At 38.7% G+C, this 19,351-nt stretch overlaps 1 protein-coding gene across 5 annotated transcripts in view; it reads left to right on the top strand.

Moving 5' to 3' along the window:
* RALGAPB (Ral GTPase activating protein non-catalytic subunit beta) overlaps positions 1 to 19,351 on the top strand; it is a 117,313-nt gene that overhangs the window by 57,935 nt on the left and 40,027 nt on the right. For 3 of the 5 annotated variants that reach the window (XM_053573877.1, XM_053573879.1, XM_053573881.1), the window contains 6 exons: positions 569 to 716; positions 7,658 to 7,722; positions 9,316 to 9,445; positions 11,092 to 11,225; positions 16,126 to 16,308; positions 17,295 to 17,446. In XM_053573877.1, coding sequence (XP_053429852.1) covers positions 569 to 716; positions 7,658 to 7,722; positions 9,316 to 9,445; positions 11,092 to 11,225; positions 16,126 to 16,308; positions 17,295 to 17,446 — 812 coding nt within the window. The remainder of the gene's footprint in view (positions 1 to 568; positions 717 to 7,657; positions 7,723 to 9,315; positions 9,446 to 11,091; positions 11,226 to 16,125; positions 16,309 to 17,294; positions 17,447 to 19,351) is intronic. The other 2 variants (XM_053573878.1, XM_053573880.1) reach the window with 1 other exon arrangement.

A 19,351-nucleotide genomic window follows, 5' to 3' on the forward strand; every position in this document is an offset into this window, starting at 1 on the left:
GCCTGTAATCCTGGCACTCTGGGAGGCCAAGGTGGATGGATTGCTTGAGCTGAGGAGTTTGAGATCAGCCTGAACAAGAACGAGACCCTGTCTACTAAAAATAGAAAAACTAGCCAGGCATTGTGGTTGGTGCCTGTAGTCCCAGCTACATGGGAAGCTAAGGCAAGAGGACCATGAGCCCAAGAGTTTAAGATTATTGTGAGCTGTGATGCCATGGCACTCTACTCAGGGCAACAGAATGAGACTTTGACTCAAAAAAAAAAAAAAAAGAATTTAATTAATGATCTTTAATAATGTTGTGGCACACCTAAGATCTTCTCATGGCACATAGGTTGAAAATCTCTGCTCTAGCAGATCCGTCATGGGCATAGTGAGCCACAAGAGCTGATGTTTCCCACCTACGGGCAACATTGCATGGGTACATGGCATGCATCCTAGGTGAAGGACACAGCTACAATGCAGAGTTTAACCTTCTAAAGACAATTTATGTAGCCTAATTGTATGTACCCTCATATTAACTGAAATAAAAAAAAAAGTCGATGTTAAATATTATTTGTTTTTCTCATAGGTGGTCCTGGAAGGAAAGTTTAGTAACGATGACAGCTCTTCTTGTGATAAACCAATAACTTTTCTGTCCCTGAAGTTGAGACTTGTGAATATACTAATAGGTGCCTTGCAGACAGAAACGGACCCCAACAACACCCAAATGATACTAGGTTTGTGTTTATTGTTTTGTAAGTGCAAACCGAGGTACTGTTGACTTCAGACATGCTGAGAATTTGGTAAGCAGTGACAGGAGCCTAAGCCTAATGCAACTCTACTTATTATTCTCAATCAGGAGCAGAGTTTGTTTGCTTTTTAATGTAAAAAAAAAAAAAATTTAAAGGGATGAGATGAGGGAAGTAAAGCATCACGGTTATCTTGGTCGGTCATTTTTATTTGTGCTTTTCGCTTTCCTTTCTCCCTTCTCCTTTCCTCTCTTCTTTTCTCCTTCCCTCTCTTCTTCCTTTCTTCTTTTCTTTTCCCTTCCTTTCCTCCCTCCTTACTTCTGCCTCTTCCTCCTCTCCTGCCCATTATTAACATAAGAAAAAAACTGGAGTTGGATATAATTCTATAAGCCACATCAGAACTCTGCCAAGAAGAAGGTATAGAGTAGCTGTTGTTGTATTTCTCCCCTTATTGTTTCCCATTTCCTAATGGTACAGATTCTCTGTGATAAATGTTTCCTTCTCATCATAACCACTGCCATACTTTAGGTCCTCATCGCTTCTCAGCTTGCTTACTATGACCATCTCTTGTTTTACTTCTGGCTTTTCATCAAAGCCAAGGTTATGGTCCTAGGCACAGATACTCTTGGGGGGAATATTAGAGAAATGAGTGGCATGATTCTACCCTTGAATAAGTCTCATTGCAGAGATTGAGATAGCCTCACAGTAGTCACAGAATAGCAGAAAGCAGTATTGATTGCACATCACCTTGAATGGGAGTGTCTTTAGGGTTGAGAGAGAAAAAACCCAAAAAGGCATTCAACTCCTGCTCTAACCTTTAAATTTTAATTCATTGACCCTGTGTCTTTTTCACTGTCTTTCATGTCTCCCTCCTTACCCAGCTTAGATTCCATTTCCCTTAACACTTAAAACCCTCATTTGCCTAAACCCAACTGTCCATTTACTTCACACTCACACCTGAATGGCTGAATAGTGCTGGAGAAAACAAAATTGCACACCAAGGCTTATTACACTTTTTAGATTTATGACTGAAATCTCAGGTTGCACTTAACTCACTGACAGTTTTACTAACTTTCCTTCTCTCTCATCTTTTATCTCCAAAGCCTGGTTCTTTCTTCCACTTAACTAATGATCTTGCTCCATATTCACAGAAAAAAATATCTTTCTATATCTATAACCTACTGACAGTTTGCTCTTTCTTTTTTTATTCAGCAAGTATTTGGGTTCTGTTATATGTTGAGTGCCAGCCACCATCCTAGACTCTGGGATATGGCAGGGAACAAAATAGACAAAAAAAGTTATTCTGGTGAGGAGCAGAAGAGGACAGTGTTGCCAGAATGAAAAGAGCAAAGGTGGGAGAAATAGGAGATGAAGTTACTAGTAGTCTCAGCCTGTATAGTGTCCTATTGGGCCCTAAATCCAGTCCTTCCTGTCTTCTCAAGGATATCATTCTTCTTTCCTATCTGATCAGTTCCCCTTCCTCCGTTTTTTTGAGACAGGGTCTCACTTTGTTGCCCAGACTAGAGTGCTGTGGCCTCAGCCTAGCTCACAACAACCTCAAAGTCCTGGGCTCAAGTGATCCAACTGTTTCAGTAGGAGTCAGTAGCCAGGACTACAGACGCCCGCCACAATGCTCCACTAATTTTTCTATTTTTAGTAGAGACAGGGTTTTGCTCTTGCTCAGGCTGGTCTGGAGCTCCTGAGCTTGAGCAACCCTCCTACCTGAGCCTCCAGAGTGCTAGGATTACAGGCATGAGCCATTGTGCCTGGCCTAATTTCTCCTTCTTTACTAGATTATTTATAGTGGCACAAAAATACGGCTTAATTATTATCCTCTTAAAGTACACTTTCTCTGGATGCATTACTTCCTCTAGCTGTTGTTGTCCTGATTCTGTGCCACCCTTTAAATCAAGACTATTTGAGTTTTATAGAATCACTTTGACTGCTTCATTGGCTCCCTTTCTCTTCAGCTCACTGTCATAGGGCTTTGTCCCCACATTCCATGGAATCAATTCATACCAAGGTCCCCAGTAATTGCCATCTTGCCAGAACTACTATCTTCTTGCTTGGTGTCTTAGCAGGTCTTGATTTGGTCATAGCACCACTATCTCCTTCTTTTAACACTATTTTCTAGAGGCCCTCAACACACACTAGCCTGATTTTAATTTTATCTCTCTGATTGTGTTCTTGCTAGCTCTTTCTCTCCTACCAGGTGGCTTCGTGTCAGAAGCCCCCAAGCTCTGTTCTTGGCCCTCTTAGCCTAGATGGTCTCATCAGTTTCATGGTTTCAAATTTTATATCTGCTGACTATTATTTATCTTAGACATCTCTGTTTAGCTTGAGTCACTACCTGACTGCCTGCTTGATAGCTTCACTTGGGTATCTAAAAGGCAACCCAAACCTAACTTGCTTGCCTCCCACACCCTTACCTTAAGTCTGCTTTCCACCAGTCTGCTTCCTCGTCTTGGTAAGTGGCATCCTTATGTATACCTAATTGATCAGGCAAGAACTTAAGACACATCTGTCTTTGATTTTTCTCTTTCCCTTATTATCCCACATCTATATCCACTCTTAACTCTGCTTCTCAGATATATCCCGATCAACCTTACTATCTCTCCTCCCCTTTCTTGCTCCTCTCCTGCCCCCAGAGTATATCCTAACTACCTGCGCTAGAATGATTATTCTAAAAAGGATAAGCTAGACAGTCCCAGTCAGTCTCTGTGGCTCTGGCTTCCCATTACACTTAGAATAAAATCCACATTCTTGGGGTGGTGCCTGTGGCTCAAGGAGTAGGGCGCCGGTCCCATATGCTGGAGGTGGCGGGTTCAAACCCAGCCCCGGCCAAAAACCACAAAAAAAAAAAAAGAATAAAATCCACATTCTTTATGCAGATCTGTGGAGAACACAAACATCATCTTACCTCTGACTACCTCTTAGGGGTTGTCTGCTTTACTTTTCTCTTAGTTCTCTGTGCTCCATTGGTACTGGCCTTTTTGTTTTCCTCCTCTTTTTTCTCATTCATTAAACACATCCAGCTCATGACACTTCTTCTGAGCTTTACTTATTATTCTTCCTGCTGGAATGTACTTTCCTTGATTTTTGCTTAGTTTTTTCTTGTTGTCTTCTTAGAGAGACATGCCCTAACAGACTTTCCTGATGATGATCTCTTTTCTTCATTTTTTCACAGCACAGTACCTGAAATTATCTTACTTGTTTGCTTAAATGTTCTATCTTCCGCTTTCACATATTTTTAAAGATATAAAATGTCGATTGATTGACTAACAAACCTAGTGTTAGTACTAAGGACACTCTTATCTCCTTAAACATCTTAAGAAAGACCCTGATGAACAAAGGGGCTCTTTTCTTTCCCTAATTCAATGTTCAAATTGGATAACCAGCTATTTACTATATTAGAAGGTAAGGGGTTTTCAGTTTTCACTTTTGCATTTCAGTATCAGTAAAGTTCAACCTTAGATATCAGGATCACCACCCTAGGCAGTCATAGCTTTCAGAAAAGCCAGGCTTTCCTCAGCCAACTAGATAGGGTTCCCACTTAACCAAGTGAATGCAAACACCATCCCAGCCCCTACAACCTGGTTGGCAGATAGAACTTCCTGTTTCTGGAGCACTTGATTCCTGAGAATGCCTTGACTTTGGCAGTGGCTAGAGGCTTTCATTCTCCTCTTTATTAGCAAAATAAGGATTGGGCCAATTCTTAGCATCTTAGATTCTTGTTTATTGAAGGCAGGACCAGACATTCCCTTTAAGTCCTTATATCCCCAGAGGAGGTATGGTGCATGTCCTTTTAGTAGGAACACAGTCCTTGAGATGGTTCTAAAAGGCCTTTAAAACTGAGAGAGACTAATCCTGAAGAGGTAAGTCACAGTTGCCAAGAACAGTATTTCTCTAGAGACACCTAATTGGTAGGTGACAAGAGTCATCTGCTGGTTTAAAAGTTCTGTAGGGCCTCACAAATATGAAATGCCATTAATTTAATTGGGTGCATAATTTTTCTATATTCACACATCTAGTTTTTTGCTCTTACATTCTCTTTTGTGAAATATAGCTAATGATCTCATTTAGGCTGGCTTTTTAGAGACCTTCTGAAGTTAGAGTGATCAGTCTGACCAAGGATTGAAGTCAAAGTCCACCAATGCATCAACACTCTCTCAGATACATTTTAAATACAGAGGGAGGGGGGAGGTTTTGATATGTGAGATCCTCCAAGTTACAGTGTTTTCAGTTATTCAAATAACATAAATTTGCTTGAAATCAGATAATTTCTTTAATTTATGGGTTTTTTAGTTTTGCTTAGCCTTTGCTCTAAAGAGGTCTCATTGTACAAGGAAGAGTTGTCACTCTGCCATAGATTGGCAAAGCTTTTTTTGTCTTTATCCATAGTAGGCAAGAGCATGGGATGAGAAACAATGTGCTAGCTTCAGCATCTTGTTTCCGTCCTAGCTTTTCCAGGGCTGTGGATTCCTTGCTGATAAATGGTTGCTCACCTTTAGGATATGCAGACATTGGCAAGCCCCAGACTGTGTGGCTTTAATCATTCTTAAAAAGCAGTATGTTTAGAAAGGTATAGCTGAGATTCTTTTTTTTTCATTCTGTTGTTTTTAGAACTAAAACAACTAGATGGGGTTCCCACTGAACCAAGTGAATGCAAACACTATCCCAGCCCATACAACCTGGTTGGCAGATAAACACTGTTTTAGCACTAAAACAACAGAATAAAAAACTAGATTTTATTTTTAAAAGACCAGAACCTAGTTTTAAAAGTATTTCACGATATTTTCCTTAGTTTATATTCTTGTTGAAATTGAGATGCTTATACCTAATATTTTATACCAATTCAAAAATACCTAATAAAGGGCATGTTTTTATTTAAAGCAAAGTTTGACCATCACATTTATTTTAGAAAAATGTGGTTATAATACTTTGAGGGCAGTTCAAAATTAGGGAATTTTTAAAGGGTATCTTTTCTGGCCAATTAATGCATTTATTAGTACAATTGACCCTTGAACAACAAGGGGATTAGTGGTATTATCACCCTGAGAAGCCGAAAATTTGCATGTAACTTTTTTTTCTTTTCTTTCTTTCTTTTTTTTTTTTTTTGAGACAGAGTCTCACTTTGTTGAGCATGGTAGAATACTATGGCATCACAGCTCACAGCAGCCTCAAACTCTTGGGCTCAAGCAATTGTCTTGCCTCAGCCTCTGAGTAGCTGGGACTACAGGCGCCTGCCATAACACCTGGCTATTTTTGGAGATGCCAGTCTCGCTCTTGCTTAGACTGGTCTCGAACCTGTGAGCTCAGGCAATCCACCTGCCTCAGCCCCTCAGAGTACCAGGATTACAGGTGTGAGCCAGTGCGCCCACCCCAACCTCATGTAGCTTTTGACTGTCACCAAAACTTTACTACTCATAAGCTATGGTTGACTGGAAGCCTTATGATAACATAAACCAATGATTAACATGTTTTGTATGTTTTTATACATATAAAGTATATATATATTTATATATTGTATAGTACATATAATATACTCTTACAACAAAGTAAGCTAGAGAAAAGAAAATGTTAAGAAAAATCATACAGAAGAGAAAATACATTTTTAATATTCTATTGTATTTACTGATACTTGTAAGCTTACATTTTCTGTTTATAAGGTGAATTATCTGCCTGAAATTGTGGGCAACTGCAGCTGCAGACCTCAATCTACAGAATATTTCAAGCAATTCAACTTTTTCTTGTAATGCCATGGCTTTTCATTGTTCTGTGGGAGCACTTCTAGAAACACTAGTGGCACTTCATGTGGGTCCCATAATGTTAGTCAAGGTATATGATACTGCACTAAACATAAGGAAGGATACATGAGAACCGGAAGAGATCACTTAAAACTGTAATATGCAATTTGCTGGAGAGAAGAACTGCTTATGTGGAGATTAGCATCGTATGGCGTTTTAAGTGGATGCTTGAAACACTTGAACTAGTTACTGAAATAGCAACAAGAGGTGGCTATGAAATTATTACAGTAGTTCAATCTGTACCATAGTTAATCTTATGCAGTTATGACTTCATACTGCATCTTTATTTTTTTTTTTAGAGACAGAGTCTCACTTCGTCACCCTTGGTAGAGTGCTGTGACATCACAGCTCACAGCAACCTCCAACTCTTGGGCTTAGGCAATTCTCTTGCCTCAGCCTCCTGAGTAACTCAGACTACAGGTGCCCACCACAACGCCCATCTATTATTTTGTTGTAGTTTGGCTGGGGCCGAGTTTAAACCCACCACCGTCAGTATATGGGGCCGGTGCTGTATTCCCTGAGCCACAGCCCCCGCCCTAATACTGCATCTTTATTTTTGTTTGCATTTCTCTTGACTCAGTGGCACTAGGTTGGTCTATAAATGTTTGTGTGCATAAATTTTAATAAATTTTAACTTCTTATAATAGACTCATGTACAAATTATGCTAGTAAATGATTTAAAAAGATGAGCATTTATATATATTTTATGGATTCATAACATACTAATATTGTCAAATTTTTTGATATTTCTAGGCAACTTGGTCTATCTCCAGGTTTTCTCAAATTGTCATACACCTATATAAAATTTTCCAGTATACTTAATTGAAAAAAGTCTATGGGTGCGTGGTTCAAACCCATGTTATTTGAGGGCCAGCTATTTCTGAGAATTTCAGGAATATTCAGCCAAAATCATATTCTCGTCTTTATTAAAAATATATTTTAGGGGGCGGCGTCTGTGGCTCAAGGAGTAGGGTGCCAGTCCCATATGCCGGAGGTGGCTGGTTCAAACCTAGCCCCGGCCAAAAAAAAAAAAAAAATATATATATATATATATATTTTAGCCATTTTAGTGTTCTTATGTATATTTGTTAAGGTACCTTTTTTTTTCTTTTGCTGTTGCAGGGGCAATGTTAAATATTGTTCAAGATTCAGCACTTTTAGAAGCCATTGGTTGCCAAATGGAGATGGTAAGAAGCATGCCACATATAATCTGTCAGAAAATATCAATTTTGGTCTTCATGTAAATTATATTCTATAATGTCTTCTTGGTAATTTTTTTGAAGTCCTTTTGTTTGTAAATACAGCTCATTGATTTGGATGGATTCTATTTCTTTTTTTGGAGAGAGTCTCACTTTGTTACCCTCAGTAGACTGCTGTGGTGTCATAGCTCACAGTAACCTCAGACTCTTGGGCTCAAGCGATTCTTTTGCCTCAGCCTCCCAAGTAGCTGGGACTATAGTTACCTGCCACCAACACCTGGCTATTTTCAGAGACAGGATTTTTTGCTTTTGCTCAGGCTGGTCTTGAACCTGTGAACTCAGGCAGTCCACTCACCTTGGCCTCCCAGAGTGCTAGGATTACAGGTGTGAGCCACCGTGCCCAACTCAATGGATTCTATTTTAAAAGGCATATATTTTGAGGTTTCTTACCTTCAGTGCCTCAACAGCTGTACATCAGGTCTCTGAGAGATTCTGCAAGAGAGAAACTCCAGCTAAATCCCAGTCTTGAGGAGTGTCTACCTAAAACCCTTTTTTGTTTTGCTCTGCTAGTACTTGAATAATGTAGGGAAAATCCCAGCCAGTGAGCATCTAGTTTATTTTTTCCATCCCATCATTTCTTTCTAGCCTCTCTAGACCACAGTTTGCGTATCCCCCAAACCAGCAATACTTCTAAATTAAAAAAGCTTCTCAGAGACTTTTAGTGCTCCCTGTTTCTATCTTCAGAATATGTGATCACTCTACCTGGAATAGAGTGTAGAGTGTGGGGGGATTTGTAGGGTATTCTAGGGTGAGCTGGGTGGATGTAACGAGTGGTCAAGTTATTATTAAGGAAACTAATTCCACATCTCAGTAGATGGCTAATAATAATTTATTGATCTGAGTATAATAAATTATGTTTTATGGGGAAAAAATGAGAGAAGTCTTTAACAGATAGGTTTATTAGCTCCTATACATGGGGGAGTTAATCTACATACTAACCTTAATATTATATTGGTTTGTTTTTTTGTTTTTGTGGGTTTTTTTTTTGGGGGGGGGAGATAAGGTCTCACTTGTTGGCCAGGCTGGTCTTGAACTTCTGGCCTCAAGTGTTCCTCCTGTCTTGGCCTCCCAAAGTGCCTGGACTATGGGCATGAACCAACACATCTCACCTGTTTGTGTTTTTTTAAGCTTGTATCTTGGTCCTGACGTTTTGCTTGAGAGGTACTAGGGTATTTTCTTTAAGGACCCAAAGTCATTAGTAGCTATAGTAATCTAATGGAGATGAAAAAGACCCTGGGGTGGCCCTTTGTAAACAGTGGCAAAGAAGACCCCAGTATGGGCATCTATAGTCAGGATACCTTCATATCCTCTAGTAGATAATGTCTGTGCAAAAATACCACAGCAGTTTTAATCCATTGTCAATTTTTTTTTTCCATTGTCAATTTTTTATCTATATATCAGTTTGTGCTCTTTAGCTAGCACAGTCTATCTTATCAGCATGTTTTTTAGTGACTGACCTCTACTTATCCTTATAAGATATAATGTAGCCCTCAAATATCTGATTCATTTTCATTTCACTAGGGTGGTGGTGAAAATAACCTGAAGAGTCATAGTCGCACTAATAGTGGTATTAGTTCAGCAAGTGGTGGAAGCACAGAGCCCACAACTCCTGACAGTGAAAGACCTGCTCAGGCTCTCCTAAGGGATTATGGTAAGCCATGCTTGTTGGTTTTGAAATTCATAGTTCATAGAACAACTTCAGTGTTCCAATTTATAAAACAAAAATTAAAATTTTAATCTTCATGTTTTTTATGTACTTAAGTGTAATAGAATATTAGTCTAAAGAGCTAAGAAAAAAACAAATTTTTAAAATTCAGCTATATAGTTTTTAGTAGAATTTTGGATAGTTTATTCGATTTTATAAATGGTGGTAATGGGTGGTTAGGAGGCATTTCTGGAATTTTTATCACGTGCTAGTGATAAAAAAGTCAAATAAGATGTGGACTCTGCCTCAGAGCTCACAGCAGAACATCCTCGATAATGTCCTCTACCTTGGGCAGTTATTTTATGGGTTCTGTAAGTTTGTGGGTACCTTTATGTTTTTAAACATAAATACTACCACGAATCTGTGAGTATTTATCCAAGTAGATTGGAATGTGATATCTAGATCCTTAGATGTGAACTTAATTTTTTAATTACCCAGAGAGTTTATGAGCCATGTTCGTGAGGTTCATGAATTTATGAGACATGTTTCTGTGGTTTAAGTTTGAAATAAGTATCCTTAAGCATGTCAGATACATAGAGTCTATGTGGATATTTGACACATTTAAGTACTGTACTTATAACGAAGTTATTTAAATTGTTATTTTCATTGTGTATGTAGATTTCGGTGTACTATAGGTTGAAAATTTGTTTGTTTTCAAGCTTTCTAAAACTTTTAAGCTAAAGAAATTTTTGTATTACTGCATGTGTTCTAATATAAATGTTTGAAGTGATTATTGTTTGTTTCAGCATTTTGAACTGGTGTTAGTGAGTTCTGCTTGTAATGTTGTAAAATATTTTTTTTACTGAGAAATCCAGATTTGTTTTAGTGTTGCATGAATGTCTCTCTTTAATGATCATTCCTTTTTCTGTTGTCACTGCCCTCTTTCTGATAGGATTGACAGGTATAATGTCCCTAAAGCTTCCTTTATAAGTTCAATTTAACTTGTCCTAATTTAATTTCTCCTGATTTACTATTAGCCAAGTAGTAATAACTTTAAATATAGAATTGGAGGCCAAATAAAAACTTGGTGGCTTGGTTATTTTAATTTTTTAGAATTAATAAACTAGTCTTGTAGAGTTAAATGTTAACATGTGTTTGAACAGGCATTGCATGTGATTTTTGATGGCAATTTAAATCCTGCAAATAATTTCAACATATGCTTTGGGGTAATTCCCAGCATCTGAGGAGGCTATAAAGTTTGAATTCTTTCTTCTATAAAATTCCAAAGAAATAATTGATAGCCTTTTCATCATTTTTCTTTAAATATAGCTCTCTGTGAATTGTTAAATTTAGAAATTTTAAGATTTACATTGTTATGAAAAATAGTACTGAAACCGCCAAATCCGTGGTTTTCATTTGAGAAAATACATGAGCTGGGAGCTAGAAGCGGCTCTGGTTCAGCGCGTGTGCCCTGTGCACTGTTCAGTCAGGCTTGGCACACAGGCCACTGGGGTGGGGAGCATAGCACTGTGTGGGTGCCCGTTATGTTCATTGTGGCTGCTGTGGTCTGTGCCTAGTGGAATGCTGTGCTTCTTGTTACTAATGCTTAGTTTTCCCTCCCTGTGGGATGTGGCATTGGGGTTATATCCTAGCTCTTAATACAGATTCGGCTGCTGGGCTCCTGATTCGCAGCATTCATCTCGTCACCCAAAGACTCAATTCCCAGTGGCGGCAAGACATGAGCATATCACTGGCAGCTCTAGAGCTCCTCTCTGGCCTGGCAAAGGTGAGGAGGACAGTCCTTCTATTTTAACCTGGCAGACTTGGGCCATGGATCTTTTTTCTGTATCTCCTGACCTTTTAATGTGGGTATTGCAGTGTTGTTCATACTCAGACATAGTTTATATCTTGAAGTGTGCAAAATTGAGCCTCCAAGTAAAAATTTACAAAAGGAAACCACTTTTTTCTAAATAGTTCAAAGACTATGAATGATGTTTTTGTTAAATTACAAAAGACATTTCAATACTGCCATTTATTTATTTTCATATAATACTAGAAAACGTATTGATTTTGCAAAGAGTGATTATCCTAAAATATGCTATTTGGGATTATCTGTGATTCTCCATCTTCCATTATTGGAGATAAGTAAAAATGGTTATACTGCTCAAATTTTTTTACCCATGTTATTTCAGTTTCGTGGAACTTTAGAGCTGAGTGGTCATTTATGCTTCTCTAAGTGTATTTTAATTTTTGAAATGAAAATCATGTAACATAAAATTAACCATTTTAAAGCAAACAGTTCAGTGGCTGTTGGTACATTTATAATATTGTGCAACCACTACTTGTAGTTCCAAAATGTTTTCATTGCTTCAAAAGGAAACCCTTTATCCATTAAGAAGTTTTGTTAGACCATGCGCGGTGGCTAATGCCTGTAATCCTAACACTCTGGGAGTCCGAGGCGGGTGGATTGCCTGAGCTTACAGGTTCCAGACCAGCCTGAGCAAGAGCAAGACCGCGTCTCTAAAAATAGCTGGGCATTGTGGCAGGTACCTGTAGTCCCAGTTACTTGGAGGACTGAGACATGAGAATCACTTGAACCCAAGAGTCTGAGATTTCTGTGAGCTATGATGCCATGGTACTCTATCAAGGGCGATAAAATGAGACTCTGTCTCCAAAAAAAAAAAGTTTTGTTTCCCCCGCTCAATCCCTGACAACCATCAGTCATTTTATCTCTGGATCTACCTATTTTGAACATTTTATACAAATGGAATTATACAATATGTACCTTTTGTAGCTGGCTTTTTTCACTTAACAAGATTTTTTTCATTATGTTAAGTTTCATTTGTGTTGTAGAATGTATCAGAATTTTCTTCCCTTTTATGGTTGAATAATATTTCATTGTATGAATATATATCACAATCTGTTTATCCATTTATCAGTTGAGGGAAGTTTGGGTTGTTCCACCCTTTGGGCTGTTGTCAGTAGCGCTGCTGTGACCGTGCATGTGCACGTATTTGTTTGAATACCAGTTTTCATTTCTTTTGGGGTATATACCTAAGAGTGGAATTACTGGGGGAGATGATAATTCTATGATTAACTTTTTGAGGAGCTGCCAAATTGTTTCTCACGGTGACTGAATTATCTTACATTCCTACCGGCAGTGTATAAGAGTTCCACTGTCTCTGCATCATTGTTAACATCTGAGTGTTTTCTTGTTGGTACGGTGGGCAGGATTGTCTTATGTATAACACTTGGTGTAATGAGGATCAAATGAGATGAAATATAAAACATTTTGTGAATAAAAAGGTGATACACATCAGGTGGTACCATCTGGGAGGATATGGTTTAAGACCTTATTTTTCAGTTGTGGGGGCTGGTGATCAAAGGCTATGACTTCCCTAAGTTACAGGAAACAAAATAGACAAGAAAACCTAAGATGTTCTGACCATCACTTGGAGCTTACCTCTAAGATCCTTAGGTGTAATAATTTTGTGAGAAGAAATTACTGAATACAGAGAATAAAAGCAGCCATTTGTGAGACTCGTAGGACCATAGTATCTTCTTCTTGTTTTTGAGACACTACGTTGCCCTTGGTAGAGTGCCGTGGTGTCACAACTCACAGCAACCTCCAACTCTTGGGCTTGGGTGATTCTCTTGCCTCAGCCTCCCAAGTAGCAGGAACTACAGGTGCCCACCACAACGCCTGGCTAGGACCGTGTTACCTTTGAGGGCAGGATACTATTCCCTGTGACCTTTAGTAAACTCAGTAGTAAGAAATTAGCCCTAAATTGAGTGCAGATCTGGACCTGCTCGGCAAATCATAAAGGGCTAACATTACCTGATTTCATGACTTATTATAAAGCTATAGTAATCAAACAATCTCTGTTATTGGCATATGGTTGGATGAATAGATCAGTGGAATAGAATAGAGAGTTCAGAAGTAAATCCACACATATATAGTCATCTGATTTTTGAGAAAGCCACAAAGGTAATTTAATGGGAAAAGGTTAGTCTTTTTCAACCAGTGGTGATGAAAGAATTGGATATTCGTTAAAAAACCCATAAAACTTTGATTTACACCTTGTACTGTGAACAAAAATTAACTTAAAATGGATTGTTGACCTAAAGATAAAGCTTGAACTACAAAACTTCTAGAAGTGGAAGACAGGAGAAAAATTTTGTGACCTTGGGTTATACAAAGATTTCTTACACTATAGAACAGTGGTCCCCAAACCTTGGGGTGTGGCCTGTTATGATAGGAACCTAAGTGGCAGGCAAGCAAGTAAGCAAAGCTTCATCTGTATTTACAGCTGCTCCCCATGGCTCACATCACTGCCTGAGCACCACCTCCTGTCTGATCAGTGGCATTAGATTCTCATAGGAGTATGAACCCTACTTTAAACTGCACGTGTGAGGGATCTAGATTGTGAGCTCCTTATGAGAATCTAATGCCTAGTAATCTGAGGTGGCAATATAATGTGCTTGAATCATCCTGAAACAACCCCCACCCTTATCCATGGAAAACTGGTCCATGGTACCAAGAAGGTTGAGGACTGCTGCTATAGAAGAATCAACTGATAAATTGGGCTTCACCAAAAGTAAAAACTGTTCCTCAAAAAAATACTGTTAAGAGAATGAGATAACAAGTCACAGGCTGGGAAGAATCTTTACAAAGCCTGTATTTTGATGAAGGACTTGTTATCCAGACAGAAAACCCAATAACTGCTCAATAACAGTTTTTTTTTGGTGGTGTGTGGTAGCAATATGGTGCTTCTGGTTTCTAAGAAGAGGAAGTTTGTTGTTAATGGCATCTTTAAAGCTGAACTAGCAAGTTCCTCACTCAGAAGCTTGATGAAGTTGAGTACATTGAGTACATAAGGACAGAAATCATTACTTTAGCCTCTGGGATGCAGCATGTTCTTGGTGAGAAGATAGGCAGATACATGCACTGACCCAGTGTAGTGCAGAAGAGGATTGGTTTCCCTGAGGGCAGGTAGAACTTTATACAGAAAAGGTGGCCTTCAAAAGGTCTATATGCGATTACCTAGACGGTCTCTACATTATACACTTGTAGGAGGGCTTTCTGTGTGGAGAGCCTGCTGCAGTGTGCTGCAGTTCTTTGTGGAGAGTGGGGCGAGGGCTACATGGTCATCACGTCAGGGAAATTCTTAAGGATAGAGAACTGAATCCGTGAGCTTTGCAGATGATCTGACGGTCCACAGTGGGGACCTTCTTAAGTACAGTATTGATGCTGCTATCCACCGTATGCTGTTCATTAAAATGGAGATCATGCTGCAAGGGACTAAGTGGTAAGAGTGGCCTGACCATGTGAGCATTGTGGACTCTAATATACTACCTACCACCCCTGCCTTCTTGGTATAGAAGGTTGGGAACACAGAGCCACCTGCCATGTTCTTCCCAGTTCCCACTTCTCCTTGGAAACTGGATCTGGAGTCTGGATGTTGCTTCATAAAGACCTGTAATAAAATATTTTAAAAAGACAATGATGTTGACAACAAAAAACCTTCAATAGTAAAATGACATAGTCAAACAGCAGCAAAAGATTTGAACACTTTGCCAAAGAAGATACAAAAATGGCAGATAAGCACAGGAAAAGATGCTTAATTTCATTAGTTATTAGAGAAATGCAATTAAAGCCGTAATGAGATATTACTATATGCCTATTACAATGGACTGCAGAGCTGATGGGAATGTTAAGTGGAACAACCACTTTGCAAGTTAGCTTGGCAGTTACTTAAAAAACTAGACATATACTTATCATATGACCCAATCATTCTACTTCCAGGAGATCAGGGAACATATATCCATATAAAGACTAGTCCATGAATATTCTTAGCAGCTTTTTTGGTAATGTCCAGAAGCTGGAAACAACTCAAATGTCCATCAACAGGTGACAAGATAAACAAATTGTGGTATATTCATGCAATAGAATACTACTCAGGAATGAACAATTAATACACACAAAAATGTAGATAAATCTGAAAATAATTACGCTGAGTGAAAGAAGCCAGACCCTCTCCCAAAAAGAGAGATGTGCATATTGCGTGATTTTATTTGTATAAACTCTAGAAAATGCAAACTAACCTATAGTGATAACAGATCAGCAATTGCTGAGGGAAGGGGGCAGAGAGGAGTGGAAGGAAGGATTGCAAAAGTCCATGAGATTTTAGGAGTGATGGACATGTTCACTATCTCGATTCTGGTGATAGTTTGTGGATGTGTATCTATGTCAAAACTGACCAGTTGCCCACTTTAAATATGTGCAGTTTACTGTATGGTAATTAGACCTCTGAGCAGCTGCACAGAGCTTTGTGCAGAGGATAGATCAGCACTGTGAGGTTGGGTTATGGGGCTTACAGTGGTCACATGGCATATTGCCAGCTAGTTTTCAAATCTCTGGCAATGATGAGTAGGTGTGCCCATAGGGTTTTAGGACATAAAAAACTATGCTGAAATGAAGTACTATTTTAGAATCTGAAAAATGCTACTTCTTTGTAGAGTATTATATAATAGTATATCTGAAATATTCTGCTCTTATATTTAAAAAAACAAGCCTTCTGTGGTGTATCACTTTCTCAAATAGGTCAAGCCTTAGTACAGATGCTTTGACATTGGTGCAGTGGATTCTTCCTGACTCTTTTTATTCTGCTAATGAACACACTCAGGTAAAGGTGATGGTTGACTCAGGAGATCGGAAGCGAGCCATCAGTTCTGTATGCAGCTACATCGTATACCAGTGCAGTCGGCCAGCTCCACTTCACTCCCGGGATCTGCACTCCATGATAGTGGCAGCCTTTCAGTGTCTTTGTGTCTGGCTGACAGAGCACCCTGACATGCTGGATGAAAAGGTGAATTTATTTAATGTTAAATCATTAAGGTGAAATAAGAATGTATATTGGGAAAATGCCTTTTCAAAGAGAATATCTAAATTTAAATACAGTATCTCACACTTTAAACTTGGTAGATTTCAGTAAAATCTTGTCCTTTGAGTACAACTTGAAAACTGTTACCATGTTTATATTTAGTTGCAAATTAACCCATGGAGAATTTTTAGAAAGATGGGACCTCAATGAATTTAAATTCTAAAGACGATTCTTGACGTGATGGTATCCTTGAGACAGCTAGTAGGCACTTTGGTCATCTGTCATTAAACCAAGAAGGGTAGTTGACTGTCAGACTGCAAACCGGAGTGTAGTTTGTCCCTAAAGGTTGTTTCTATCTGAAAATGCTATTTCTCATACATTTCTCCACTTTGAAGTGGGCACAGATGTGTAGTCTGCTTTTCCGGCCATTGTTCCATGTAATGCCCTCCTTATAGGGTTGCAGGCATTATTAAAAAATCACAGTATAAAGAAGAGATACCAGGGTCTTCATAGAGGCCTTTATATAATTACAAAACTAATATTGTTGAATTAATCTTAGTTATTTTCATTATGGTTTCTAAAATTATGATATCAGAAATTGCTTAAAAAATGTCTGTCACTTAGGAGCTTCCTTTTGTAATATATAACTGAATTATTGTTACATCTCCTTCACTTGTGCTTTCATGATTTGCAGTGCATGGCAATTTTACAAGGATTGTGACTGATAAAGTTGAATCGAATTTTAACTTATCTAACTCTCTGAACACTCAAATTTAGTTTTTAAGAGGAATTGGGGAGGGTATAAAATTTATTATATTACAATGAAATTAATATATGCCTATTAAAGAAAATTGGGAAGAAACTGGAGTACTTCTGCCAAAACACAAGCACTATTAGCATTTTGATGGATTTCCTTCTCTGTTCATTAGAAAGCTGTGTTACAAAAATTGGTCTGCTTCTCTTTCTTCTAGGATTGCCTTAAGGAAGTACTGGAGATTGTGGAACTGGGTATCTCAGGAAGTAAGTCCAAGAACAGTGAACAAGAGGTCAAATACAAAGGAGATAAGGAGCCAAACCCTGCATCTATGAGGGTAAAGGATGCTGCTGAAGCCACCCTAACATGGTATGAAAGTGACCACACAGGGATTACTCCAAGGAGGGAGATGGGTTAGCAGTGATCTGTGTGGTTTCTTCTCTTCCCTGTATGCTTCACATTAAGTGACTGAGCCCTTTTTCTCCAGAAATAAAACAGAAAGAAAAAAAAATTTTTTAACTGTTTTTTAGACCAAAAGAAACCAGGAACGTGGGGCTGAGAGTTTTGAATCCTTGTTTTCTTTCTGTCTTTTTTTTTTTCTTTATGTAAAAACCCCATTCTTAGCTATGAGTCCTTGTTTCTCTACACTGGTTGATGTTAGTTCAAGTCCTATCCTGTTAGAGCTGGAAAGGGTCTTGGAGAGACGTGCTGCAGCCCCTCACTTTGATGGCTAAGTCCAGAGGCAGAATCTGTCTGTGATTTCCCTGAGGTCTGCTGCCCAACTCAGTGGTCTATATTCTTTACTACACCATTTATATTATGTAATACAGGTTCATTCAGCCAAGATTTATGAACTGTCTCTTAAGAGCTGGTGATAACATCATAAAGATAAATCAGATACAGCCACCACCACCTCTACACCATCTTGTCTAGTAGGGAAGATAAGATGTGAACACAAATAGCTGTAATATTTGGTGGAAAATAAGTGCTTCAAGAGAAGAGGTGCAAATACATTGCTTGAGCGTTGGAAGGAGTACTTCCAGATAAGGGGAAATCAGAGGAACATTCCTAGAGAAAATGACTCTGAGAAGGGTAAAGTTTGAGCTGCAAGACAAGGTGGTTAAGAACATACCAAGACTGCTGTTTCAGTCATTTCAGTGGTAAAGTGGTAGAGACAGAGGTTGATAGAGTTTGTGCTTGGGTGGTGAGGAAAGAGGGAAGGAAGGCAGTTTTGTTTATGGACTAAAGAGAACAGTTATGTGGAGATTAGGGGGAAGGACAGTTCAGATGGAAAGACGGGGCTTATGAAAGGATAAGTGTAGATGAAGACCCAGAAAAGTTTTTTTCTTTAATTTCATGTTTTGGTTACATAATTTGTTTTTGTGCAGATTGAGTCAAAGTTATAAATGTGCGCTTCACTCAGATAGCATGCACTGTGCTCATTAGGTATGAATTTACCCATACTCTCCTCCCCACTACACCCTGCTTGAGTTTTGTTGAGTTTTACTTTGATATGGGCATATAAGCATTGATCATTAATTCCTATTTTAGTATTTCGTACATGTAGTGTTTGTTTTTCATTCTTGGGATACTTCACTTAGAAGAATGGAAGACCCAGAATATTTTTATGAAAGTACAAAGGAGGGGTGTCAGTCTGGGTTGACTCATCTTTGTCTTAGTAAAATGGCAGACAAGACCACTTGAAGGTTTGTCTGTAAACCAATCCTTACCAAGATCCCAGCATTTTCTGTGAGTTCAGTTGCTTACTTGGGATGTACACAAATAAGTTGGATTTATTTCTCTTCCTCGTGGGCTTAGGTCATGCAGTAAATTTTTAGAGTGCTTCCTGTGGTTCAGTACTATGCTCATGCTGGACTTTAAGTGACTTTGTGGAAGTTTGACTAATAGCTAGAAAACCAGAAAGGTATGAGTTGCTGACTCATGTTCCTATACTGATTTTATTACTAGAAGAAATAAAAGTTCAGAGAGAAGACCATGTGTGGGTTGGGGTAGCCTTAAAAGTGTCATGAAAGTAGAACTTGATGTATGCCTTGAAAACTAAGAAGGATATGGAGAGAAAGGGCAAGGACATTTTTCACTGGGAACTCTTCATTATACAACAGTAAGTTTGCTCCCTCCTGGCCTGAAAGGGGGGTTCCTTGAGAGCATGACTGGCAGTGAGGATTGGATATATGCCCAGGAATAGAGAGATCCAGGCTGCTTCTTCCTCACCTTGCCAGTAACTATCTTAGATGGCTCATCTATTTCTCTTCA

This window comes from Nycticebus coucang, chromosome 21 (assembly GCF_027406575.1).
Source record: "Nycticebus coucang isolate mNycCou1 chromosome 21, mNycCou1.pri, whole genome shotgun sequence".
In the NCBI taxonomy this organism is placed as follows: Eukaryota; Metazoa; Chordata; class Mammalia; order Primates; family Lorisidae; genus Nycticebus; species Nycticebus coucang.